This window comes from Euleptes europaea, chromosome 12 (assembly GCF_029931775.1).
Source record: "Euleptes europaea isolate rEulEur1 chromosome 12, rEulEur1.hap1, whole genome shotgun sequence".
NCBI classification, from domain to species: domain Eukaryota; kingdom Metazoa; phylum Chordata; class Lepidosauria; order Squamata; family Sphaerodactylidae; genus Euleptes; species Euleptes europaea.
In genome coordinates this window covers 19,067,652-19,080,165 of record NC_079323.1, presented here as the reverse complement: position 1 = coordinate 19,080,165, position 12,514 = coordinate 19,067,652, and the positions used below count along the sequence as shown (strand labels likewise).

The window sequence follows — 12,514 nt, the reverse complement described above, 5'->3', positions numbered from 1 at the left end:
TTCATCTAATGAGGTAGCATAGTTGCTATATGGTGGTCCCCATGGATGACATCACATGGGAACGCCAGCTGGCTGCAGGCCAATTAAATGAAGCCTTAAGAGTCCATTGGTCAGCAATATGGAGTAGGATTGAGGAAGGAAAGCCCTGACACATTCCTGGCAAAGCTACTACCAACTTATTGGACTTACCTTTTAGCGTCTTCCTGGATAGAGGGAAATCCGAAAACCTTACTATTTCATTTGCATTTATCTGAAAAACAGGCAAAGAAAAGGTCAAGATAAATTTTTAAAATATCAAGTAAAATGTAAAAGAATCTCAATTCAAAATATAACACAGGTAGTAGGTATATCTCCCTAAGGAAAAGTCAAGAAACATTACAAGCCTTCCAATAATGTTTCCTGGAGAGAATGCAAATTGGATGGGACTCCTGACATATCAGAGCCAGTGTAGTGGTTAAGAGCAGCGAACTCTAATCTGGAGAACTGGGTTCAATTCCCCACACCTCCACATGACGCCTGCTGGGTGACCTTGGGCCAGTCTCAGTTCTCTCTGAACTCTCTCAGCCCACACAGAGGCAGGAATGGCAAAACCACCTCCGAATGTCTCTTGTCTAGAAAACCCTACAGGGGTCACCATAAGTCAACTGTGACTTGATGGCACACATACACCTTACATATCTGGATGTGTGCGCATATGGATATGCGTACTCATAGATGCATACCCACAAAATTGCCTTGCTGGCTCACTTCATATCTAATGCAAAGCCATGGCTTATTTTAACTATGGGTAGTGCCATTGGGATTCAACTCACAGACAGTCCTTCAAATCCTCAACAAATGCTGACTTGACCACCATCACTCTTTCATGGAGTGGACATGTTCATGGAGGAGAGGGCTATTCATGGCTACTGGTAAAAATGGATACTAGTTATGATACATACTCATTCTCTCCAGGACCAGAGGAGCATGCCTATTATATTAGGTGCTTTGGAACACAGGCAGGATAATGCTGCTGCAGTTGTCTTGTTTGTGGGCTTCCAAGAGGCACCTGGTTGGCCACTGTGTGAACAGACTGCTGGACTTGATGGACCTTGGTCTGATCCAGCACAGCCTTTCTTATGTTCTTAAATCCCAGACTGTTATCCTAGCCTATACTGCAGCAAGGGTCACACCTGGGAACAAGCCAGGATGTCTGTGCTCATACATGGTGTGAAAACTAACTGAGGTTAAGAACCTAACTTCCAACAATGGTATCAGATCCTGATCTGACAGGCCCTAACCAACCCATCATAGTGAGTGGAGCAGCCCATGCTTCAAAACTTCAATAACTTTAGTTATTTTAATCAAGCCACAATTTCAAATGATGGCTTAACTGAGCCATTGCAGAACCCTGAATTTCTTTCCAAACTAATGAAAACACAAAATTAAAAGCAACCCAATTTCTGCTGCCTTCTGGGGTGGCAAATAAAGCAGCTGGCTACAGAAGAAATCCCCGGGAGGGTACAAACGTTCCCCCTTATTTCTAGACGCAGCATCCAGGGTTAGTTAATAGTTGTTGGTGTTGTTTTTTTTAAGATTCACAACCCTTTAGTTTAACTGACTATGTAACTGAGAACCTTTCTCCCAACTCTTTAAAACAGCAACAAAATACAAGGCTTAAAAATTAATTACATATCCCTACCAACAACCAGCTGCAAAAAAAAATTTTTTTTCATTTAAAAACACAACTAAGTTTTTGGTTACTAGATTCTCATGGAACATAAATGATCCAACCCTTGGGAAATTGATGTTTCAAGCCTGAAACACAGTTAAAAGGCAATAAACCTCCAAGGTTTGTAAGGAGGTGCGACATAAAAGAAAAGCCAGATAAAGCCTTTATTGTTTGGAAAGCCGTTCTTTAAAATCTGAAATGCAGGTCTCACTCCTGTAACTTGATTTCTCATCACTTAATCGTTCACCAAATGGTGTTTAGAAAGGGAGCCGTCTAGAAGCACAACAGCTAAGGACGCGGGCAAGCAGCAGACAGGACTACTTTTGTCATTCTACCCCTGCTCCTGAATCCTACCTGTATTTAGCTTCCACGTTTGGCACATCAAACATCTCGTTTCGATCCATCAAAGTCATGAAAGATGAACACAATCAGCACGTCTAAAAGTACACTTTGTATCTGTGTCCAACTCTAGTATCTGAAACTCTCCAGAAAGTCATTTCATTTCAGAGGTGAGCAGGTACAAGTACCACGTGAGTGGGCTTAAATAAGAGGAAGTGATGTCATCTCAAAATATTTCACCTTTACTTTTTTTTTCATATCATAACATAAATTTCATCAGGAGGATGTCTAAAGGCAACAACAGCTGGATTATAGCTCTGTCTTAGGGGGGAAAGGCTCACAATATATTTTCATAACAAATCTGAACAATCTTTCCCCCTCTTGGAATATAGATGTAGGTGTAAATTAAAAGCTGTTGCTGTTTTCATATTCAGTGAGTTTCTCATGCCACTAGATGTACCAACAATTTGAAATCCTATTATTGGCGTGTAACGCAATCATCAAAATGCCAGATATGTGAACAGTTTAAATTTAATTTCAGTGAGAACGGCAATACTATTTAGCTCTAAGAACAGAGGCTCTGAGGTAAGAGAAGCACATTTTAAGAGTACTGAATAAGGACGGAATTATAGTTTCTGAATACATAAAATGAAAATTGATTTGTAAAATATGATGCAGTATGTGGCGGAATGGGTGTTTTTCTTTTTGAATAATAGCTGTGTTGAGTTATTCTCAACAATACACTAGGCTTTAGATATTTTAACAGTTTGAATCATGCATTTACTCCTCTAATCCCCCCACAAAGAAAGATGCATTCTATTAAATGTAAGCATTTCATAAATGATGTTTAAACTAAAAGTAACATCTTTTGACTCCACCATAAATAATGTGGCAATTCTGTATGTTGTCGTATTAAAACCTGGTAGGGGCAGGTCAACCATACTTATTATCTTAAAACTTTGAGAGGGAGGAATGGCTCAGTGGTAGAGCATCTGCTTGGCATGCGGAAGGTCCTGGGTTCAATCTCCAGCATCTACAGCTAAAAGGATCAAGGAGAAGGTGATGAGAAAGGCCTTTGCCTGAGACCCTGGAGAGCTGCCATCTGAGTAGACAACATGACCTAAATGGACCAGTAGTCTGATTCACTATAAGGCAGCTTCATGGGTACACAGTCATATGAAAACTGATTGGACATTGAGAAAGGAACAGCTACAAAGACAGCTGCAAACAACTGTATCCTCTGGACCACTAACAGAGTACCTACAATACAAACTTATATTGCTTTAACTTTATACTAGTTTAACTGTCTTGGCTTCCCTCAAAGACTCCTGGGGACTGTTGTTTGGTGAGATGCTGATACTTCATTAGAAATCTGTAGTCTTTCTTGCCTTTCCTCTCAATTCCCAAGCTTCCTTGGAAGGAGGAATGATGGTTAAGCCAGTATCAGTTTGCAGTTAAGAGATTCTCAAAGACAGGGGTGGGGAACATCAGGCCTGGGGCCGTTTAAGGCCCACGAAATCATTTGGTCTGGCCCTTCGTGGGTCCTGGCAGATCTCTAGCTCAGAAGGATCTAAGACTGGTGATCCACTCCCTCCCGCGGACAGGAATACCCTAAACTCAAGGCAGATATGAGTTTGTATTGCGAGAAAAGGAACTTTTTTCCCCTTGCAGAAGTCGTTAGCTATGGAGCTGCTAGGACCTCCCAATAAACTGTGTTAACCCTTTCCCACCCGGGCCATGGAGAAACATATTCCCTCTGTACTACATGAGAGCTGGGGGCAGAAGTGGAGGAATTAAAGGAGGCAGGGCCAGAATGCACGGGGGGGAGGAGGAGAGTTCTTAGCCAGTATGTCCTCATTTCATCCCTGCAGGCAGAGGTAGCAGGAGCCGGCTGTAGAATCCAGCCCCGACCATGCGGAGCAGGAGCAACTCTGGCATGCGGCTGGACAGCTACATCCAGCTGGTGCAACAGACCATCCTGTGCCACCAGCTGGGCGAGTGCGCCACTGGTTGGATGCCTGCCTGCTTGCCCGCACAGAGGGACGGTGATCTGGGGCAGCTGCCTGCTTGGGGCTTGGTCGACTAATTTTTAAGTTGATAATTTTGTATGGCCTGCGAATGATGTTATAAATATCCAAATGGCCCTTGGTGGAAAAAAGATTCCCCACCCCTGCTCTAAGGGATGGGTTACAGAGTATGGGTCATTCCTGGTTGTTACCACAGGAGACAACTGCTGTGTTTACACCAATCAGCACACTTAATGTCTACAGGCCACTGGCCCCATTTCACAGGCACAAGCAAATGGTTACCAGTACAAGCGGAGCTGAATTGTCATGAGTTTTGATTTCCAAGTCAAAACATATACATTTATTTTCCACTGAACAGATGTATCAAACACCGATCCAAAGCCATAATTCCAGAGGAGTGGCTGTATTACTCTGTTGCAGCCACAATAAAACAGGAGTCTTGAATTACTCTAAAGACTAATAATTGTATTCCAGCATAAGCTTGCACAGACATGGTCAGATGCAGGCAATGGGTCTTCATTAGGCATGCATTTATAAACTTTAAAAATCCATGACATTGAGAAAGTACAGGGTGAGATATAATTACATAAAATTCAAATGTGATAAAATACACAAGCTATTCATAGAATTGGAAGGGACCACCAGGGTCATCTAGTCCAACCCCCTGCACAATGCAGGAAATTCACAACTACCTCACCCCCACATCCCCAGTGACCCCTACTCCATGCCCAGAAGACAGCCAAGATGCCCTCCCTTTAATGATCGGCCTAAGGTCATAGAATCAGCATTGCTGATTCTTGGCCATCTAGCCTCTTCTTAAAAACCTCCAGGGAAGGAGAGCTTACCACCTCCCGAGGAAGCCTGTTCCACTGAGGAACCGCTCTGTTAGAAAATTCTTCCTAATGTCTAGAATCTAGACGGAAACTCTTGATTTAATTTCAACCTGTTGGTTCTGGTCCGACCTTCTGGGGCACAAATCATAGACAGAAGTACACAAAAGACTCCACAGCCTGGATTTGGAGGCTCTAGAAAACTGTTTGTCCCTGAGCTTCATGTAACTCTCAAGCCTTGGGAACAACCTGTGAGTTTGTCTGACCAAGATATCCTCTTTTGTTAGTGCTCCCCCCCCCAAACTCTGCTTATGAGACCGTGAGGGGAGAGTTATCCCAAGGCCGCCACTATGGGTCAGGGGAATGCTTTCAGAGGATGTTCTTAAGGGCCCCGCCAGTTCTTTCACTCAGTCAGACAGGGGAGTTTCCCCAAGAAGGACCATACCAACTTAGGGTGTGTACAGAACCTAGATTCCTGTACCAGGAGGGTTAGATGCCTGCTATTGGAGTCCTCGGGGCTCAAGCACAGGAAGGACTGTGTGGCAAGAACAATCTTGGCCTCCTGAATTCCAAATATTATGCTGCCACCTCCACAGAACAGCCAGAAAGGCCACTATTACCAGCAAGGGATTAAAGTAAATCTATCAACCTCCCCTCCTGTGACGATTCTAACTGAGATCAAAAACGTTCTCTGGAAGAAAAATGCAGCCGGAGCAGACGCTGGATCTGTACCCCATATGTCACCTGTTTCACTCCCAGAAAGACCATGAGTTTCTTCAACCCCACCACCACCAAAAGAGACAGAATCCTGGACTTCCTTGACAGCCTCCCATTCAAGTACCAACCAGGGCCAACCGCGCTTAGCTTCCGAGGTCTGACGAGATCGGGCTGACCTGGGCCAGCCAGATCAGGGCTCTTTTAGGTTAGTACATCCAAATGTACATGACTACCAAACAATTTTTCAAAGTATAGAGCAGGGGTGTTGAACATGTGGCCCACAGGCCAGATGTGACCCGCGGAGGGCTTTTCTCCAGCCTGCGGAGCCAAAGCAGCCAGCCCCCCTCCCCCATCCCTGGGTATCGCACAGCCACCCAGCAACCCCTGTCCTGTTCTGGGCACAGTGGGGCACAGCGCCCTGCAAGCCCAGGCAGCTACCCTCCCTCATCCCTCTTTGTCTTTCTCTCCCTCTTTCATTCTCTTTTTCTTTCTCTCCTCTCACTTTCTTTCCTTTTCTCTCTCTCTCCCTCTTTCTTCTGTCTCCCTCTTTTTTCTGTTTCACTCTTTCTGTCTCTCTCTTTCTCTCTGTCTTTCTGGACAGGGGGAGGGCTTTGGGCTCACCAGCCATCTGCGCTGGATTCATGCTCGCCAGCCCAGGTAGCCACAAACTTTATAGAAGACACACACAAAGCCAAATAATCATAATTTTTACTTTAAGTAAAAATAAAATACAAACATGCTTAAAACATAACACTCTAACAGTGTTATTGTTTTAAGTATGTTTGTATTTTAAGCAAACAATAATATCATTAAGTAAACAATAATATTAATTGACTTTGCCTATGTCTTCTATAAAGTTTACATCTCCAGTACCTGGCATTAAATTTGATGGTACAAATGGCCCAGCCCGACCAAATGACATTTAAGTCATATCTGGCTATCATAACAAATGAGTTCAACACCCCTGGTTTAGAGTTTCTTCTTTCCACCTAACCAACCATTCTCAGTATAGTTGCTCTCTTGAAATATTAAAGAAAGTACAAGGAAATCTGCAATTTAGTAAACCGCTAGCATTCACTGTTCAGGGGGAATCTATCTTTTAGATTTTTTTTCATTCTCTAAAGCAACACCCAGAATGAAAATAGCCTTACCCTAAAGTGTAGGAAAGGCCTCCATTACCAAAATAATTAGTTACTTACCATGGATGTGTGACTTTGCCTTTTAAAGATTTCTCGAAGTGCTAAGTATTGAGTATTATGTTTAACTTTACTACTACAACTTTTCAACAGTTCCTGCCAACCAACCATGTTTTTTTCCTCTTTTGTCCTTAAAACAGGGAGCAAATAATCGCAGCCAGGACAAGTCACCAGAGATTTAACTACTGTCTGGTGGTTATTTAGGGAGCAACGATAAGCAGATCTACTCAGAAGTACCATGTGTTTCATGGGGCTTACTCTCTTACCCTTAGGGACCTGGGTCCAACTAACACGCAGCTCTTCATCTTGACTCGGTTTCTGTCCTTAGGTACGCTCGTGCTCCTCTGTCCTATAACTTATGACCCTGCCACCAGGGGGGGGGGTCGTCTTGCCTCTCGAACTTAATGAACGGATAGCTGGACTCAACCCTGCCTGGAAATCGCGCAGTCCAATTTGAGAGCCAGCGTGGTGTAGCGATTAAGAGCGGTGGCTTGGTGGACTCTGACCTGGAGAACTGAGTTTGATTCCCCCCCTCCTCCACGTGAGCGGCGGAGGCTAATCTGGTGAACTGGGTTGGTTTCCCTACTCCTACACATCAAGCCAGCTGGCTGTCCTTGGGCTAGTCACACTCTCTCAGCCCCACCTACCTCACAGGGTGTCTGTTGTGGGGAGGGGAAGGCGACTGTATGTTGGTTTGTGTGTAAAGTGCGGTCAAGTCACAGCCGACTTATGGCGACCCCTTTTGGGGTTTTCATGGCAGGAGACTAATAGAGGTGGTTTGCCAGTGCCTTCCTCTGCACAGCAACCCTGGTATTCCTTGGTGGTCCATCCAAATACTAACCAGGGTCGACCCTGCTTAGCTTCTGAGATCTGACGAGATCAGGCTAGCCTGGGCCATCCAGGTCAGGTTTGAGTCTCCCTTAAGTGGTAGAGAAAGTCGGCATACAAAAACCAATTCTTCTTCTTCAAGATCCTCATCCTAGATATGCTGGGGGGGCTGGCGCTGGTTCCTTGACCGTCGGCGAGAGAGGAGAGTCACTCTACACACGCTCAGCGGCACCGCCGTGCCTTCACGCCCTCCAAGAACGAATCCGGCCCCGGTAACACGCAACAGGAAAAGAGGAGGACCCAACAAGAGATGGATGGACTCAATAAAGGAAGCCACAGCCTTCAATTTGCAAGATCTGAGCAAGGTTGTCAAAGACAGGGCATTTTGGAGGACTTTCATTCATAGGGTCGCCATGGCCATTTATTCATGGAAGGTTTTGCATTGGATTTGCCACTCTTTAGATCACTGGTTCCCAACCAGGGGTCCGTGGACCCCCAGGGGTCGTGAGAACTAAAATAAGGTCCGCGAAACAAAGTTATAAACCCATAATAAATTAAAATTTTCAATTAAAAGTTCTCTATTATAAAAATATATATTCAAATATTATTCTAAGCTTAATGTTTAACTAACAGTTATGATTAAAGTTTATTTTCAAATTCTTGGAATTTTTATTTTGAACCTTGGGGTCCCTGCACCGAACAAAAAAGTCCTAGTGGTCCCTGGTCAAAAAAAGGTTGGGAACCACTGCTTTAGATGCACTTTTCCCCCATCCATATTCTCAAAACTCAACAATAAGCCGCCATGCAGAGTTTTGAGAATTCAGATGGGGAAAATGTGCATCTATAGAGTGAAAAACCCAGTGCAAAACCCTCCATGAATAAATGGGGCATGAGTCGGAAGCGACTTGGCGGCACTTAACACACACAAGCAACAAGCCCGCGCAACAGCAGCAGCAGCGTCCTCTTACCTCCGAGTAGCGCCGCTCCAGGCGGGCGATCGCCTCCCTCTCCACCTCCCACTCGGGCCGCTTCTTCTGCCGGCGCTGCAGCCGCAGCTTGGTCTGGCGCTGGGCGTATTTCTTCTTCCAGCGCTCGAAGCTGCGCACCGGCTCCGGGATCGGGCCCGCGGAGACCCCTCCGCGTTTCCCCATCCTCCCGAGCAGGCAGACAAGCAAGGAAGCAAGCAAGCAAGCATGCATGCACACGCCGCTTCCGGTGCAAGGCGACGAGCGGGGGAGGAGCCGGGCGCACGGAGATGGCGTCACGCGCCACCAGGGGGGGGTCTCCTCCCCCTAGCCGGAAAGGCTCCGCCTCCTCGAGCCTTGTTGGAATGGCAGGGGAGCGCGCTGCGGGAAGGCGTCGCGTGTCTGTGCAATGGGCTCTTCTAGACGTTGCAATGTTATCAACACGCGTGTGGGTTTTGTTTTATATAAATTGTTTATTATTTTTTTAAAGTAAAAAAAAAGCACAAATTATATAAAACAAATCCTTAAAAAATCATAAATCATAAAAAAACAAAAAACAAATAAATAAAATAAATCATAAAAAAACAAAAAAACCAAGATACAAAAAGAGCACTTATACAGCCATTGTAGTTACAATGTATAATATAATTTTTTAAAATATACAGTGCTCTAATATCCACCACCCACCTTAACAGTGTATCCCATCACCACTGGACTTCCGGAGAGGTGTTTTGACAGTATTTAACAATATGTGTGTGTGTGTGTGTGTGTGTGTGTGTTAAGTGGTCAAGTCGCTTCCGACTCATGGCGACCCTATGAATCAAAGTCCTCCAAAACGTCCAGTCTTTGACAGCCTCTTTTCCTGCTGCCCTCCACTTTTCCTAGCATGACGGCCTTTTCCAGTGACTCTTGTCTTCTAATGTGACCAAAATACGATAGCCTCAGTTTAGTCGTTATCAATATGGCGGAGAGATTTTCCCCAACTTTATAAATGCGTAAGCCGCAAGAAATGCCTCTCTGCAATCCCTCTTGGCTGCTTTTGTAACACCGCTGACCTTTGGGGAAAGCATGTTGCACGGGAGGAGCTCTGAATTAGCTTCCCAGGTTTAACAAGCTTAGGGGATATCCTGTTCACTTATGCTGTAAGTGGTCACTGTGCCTGTAATGTATTTAGTTGGTGCAAGGACTATGCTGAACTATTGAACTGTTGAACTCAGCTGTGCTGAACTGTGTTGACCTTGAGGCTCTGCTCCAGGCCATGCTGGATCATACCAAGGTCCATCAAGTCCAGCAGTCTGTTCACACAGTGGCCAACCACTGCTGAGATTATATTTGAAAATACTTGTTAACTGCTCAAGCAAAGTTTAAAAGGCTATATTTAATACTTCACTAGCAATTAAAAAGCGATGATTCTACTTTTTTTCTAAAGGTAAAGTTAAAGGTCCCCTGTGCAAGCACCCGGTCATTCCTGACCCATGGGGTGACGTCACATCCAGACGTTTCCAAGGCAGACTTTGTTTGTGGGGTGGTTTGCCAGTGCCTTCCCCAGTCATCTTCCCTTTACCCCCAGCAAGCTGGGTACTCATTTCACCGACCTCGGAAGGATGGAAGGCTGAGTCAACCTTGAGCCGGCTACCTGAAACCGACTTCCATCGGGCTCAAACTCAGCTCGTGAGCAGAGCTTTTGACTGCAGTACTGAAGCTTAACACTCTGCGCCACGGGGCTCCTTTTTTTCTACAACTTAATTAATTGACTGTTAAATATTTAAAATCCTGTGTATTTCCTGACCAGCTGGTGCACTTTCTACAACGGCTATAAGAACATAAGCACCTACATGTTTAGCATGTATATCATGACAGGGGCATGGGCAATACTAATACAGAGAAAAGGTGTGTCTTTACCACCAAGGGCTGAAGTGGCAAGCAAAGCCAACAATAACTCAGGTCCCAATAGATATCCTGGAGGATGCTGTTCCCACTAAATCAGATTTACCCATAAACTAAAGAAGGGATTTTTGCATGGCAGACCACTAGAGGTCGTAATAGTTGGATATGTATAGAAACTTCACTGGAGAAATCGCACAGTGTGGACCTGAATTGTTTCAAAACACCAGGGCCAGGTTCTGAAATATATAAATGAATAGTAACAAATTCCAGAAGGCTAATCTGTTTGCAGCCAAAACAAGAAATACATAAAGACTTAACAGATTTGAAGTGCCCCACACACACTTAGGATAAGCCCCCAATATAATTTTTGTAGCTTTAAAGATTTTTCTGCAAAGCTGGGTCTTTCAAGTTTGGAGATCAATCTCCTTTCTTTCAGCATGGGTCTGATCTGCGGATTTAGATATCCACAGATTGGCCCACACTTGAGAAACAAATACATAGTTAATGCTGATATGTTAATTATGTGTGTGAATCCAGAATAATGGAACACATTTTACATTAAGAAAATTACTATATATAGCTCATACACTTTGAGCCTCAGCAAGAAAGGCAAACTATACATGAAATAAATAAAAATAAAATAAACATGGGTTGCATGCACAATATCCAAAGTTCACTCCCTGACATCTACAGTTAAAAGAGCTCTTATGTAATGGATCTGGGAATGACTTGTTCCTGACAGCTGCTGACAGCCAATATAAACCATACAGAATAGTGACCTAGGGTGTATCTGGACATCACTGAATATTGCATTACCATTGCACATAGCAATCATTTGCAACTGGGTTGGCTTGTCCAACAGGAAAATCCAGTAGCAAATTATTGCTATGTGCAACGGTAGTGCAATATGTAGGAATGTGTGGATGCAGTTCTAGAGAGATTGATGACCTAATATAGCTATGTATGTTTGATATGGAGTATACTGTGGGGGGGTAATAAGCTCTTCATCGTGGCAAATTCAGTGTACTATGACCATATAAGTCCTGTATGAGACTGTTTCACAGATAAAGATGAAAATCCCCAATAAAGAACATATTGCCGCTCAAAACACATGGACACAAGAGGAGGGGCCATGGCTCAGTGGCAGAGCATCTGCTTGGCGTGCAGAAGGTCCCAGGTTAAGAACATAAGAACATAAGAAAGGCCCTGCTGGATCAGACCAAGGCCCATCAAGTCCAGCAGTCTGTTCACACAGTGGCCAACCAGGTGCCTTTAGGAAGCCACAAACAAGACGAGTGCAGCAGCACCATCTATGCAGCAGGTTCAATCCCCGGCATCTCCAGTTAAAGGGACTAGGCAAGTAGGTAATGTGAAAGACCTGTACCTGAGACCCTGGAGAGCCGCTGCCCATCTGCGTAGACAATACTGACTTTGATGCACCCAGGGTCTGATTCAGTAGAAGGCAGTGTTCATGTGACTTGTATCTTATTGTGCTGTTAAGCAAAGTGTGAAGCCTTCTTCCAGACTAAGGAGCCAACCTCCAACTTAGGTGGCTCTTCCTCCAGTGATCCTTGTTGGAATAAGGAACTTCCCAGAGCTTTAGGCAGGATACCACCCACTGACTTTCCTGTTTCTTCAACATATTTCCTGTTAAGCCTAGTACTCAATTCTTTTTTAATCACCGTTAAGTAGGTGCTATTCTCTACCGTCAGATGAAAATTGACACTTGACAGAAACCAGGAAGTAGAAGAGGATGCAATAACCTGTAATTTTAAAATGTGATGAGAATGAAAAATGAATGAGAAGAAGTGCTTGGGATATGCTATGTCACTTCCAGTGACTTCTGTGTCACTGAGAACTCTGGGAATGGTAGTCCTCTGAGAGAGCTAGTCATCTCTAATACTCAGCACCTTCACCTGGCTATGGTTGTCAAGATTCTTTGGGGGAAGCAACAGTGGGTAAACTGGTATTACACCAGCATAAATTTGCAATGTAGAAACTTACCCAGAATTAA

The 12,514-nt window shown here is 44.4% G+C and overlaps 1 protein-coding gene across 1 annotated transcript in view; it reads right to left on the bottom strand.

Moving 5' to 3' along the window:
* Positions 1–8,799, bottom strand: part of DDX10 (DEAD-box helicase 10) — an 81,075-nt gene extending 72,276 nt beyond the window's left edge. The window contains exons 1-2 of the mRNA XM_056858882.1: positions 8,617–8,799; positions 190–250 (exon numbers count right to left, since the gene is read on the bottom strand). Coding sequence (XP_056714860.1) covers positions 190–250; positions 8,617–8,799 — 244 coding nt within the window. The remainder of the gene's footprint in view (positions 1–189; positions 251–8,616) is intronic.
* Positions 8,800–12,514: the final 3,715 nt, after the last annotated feature.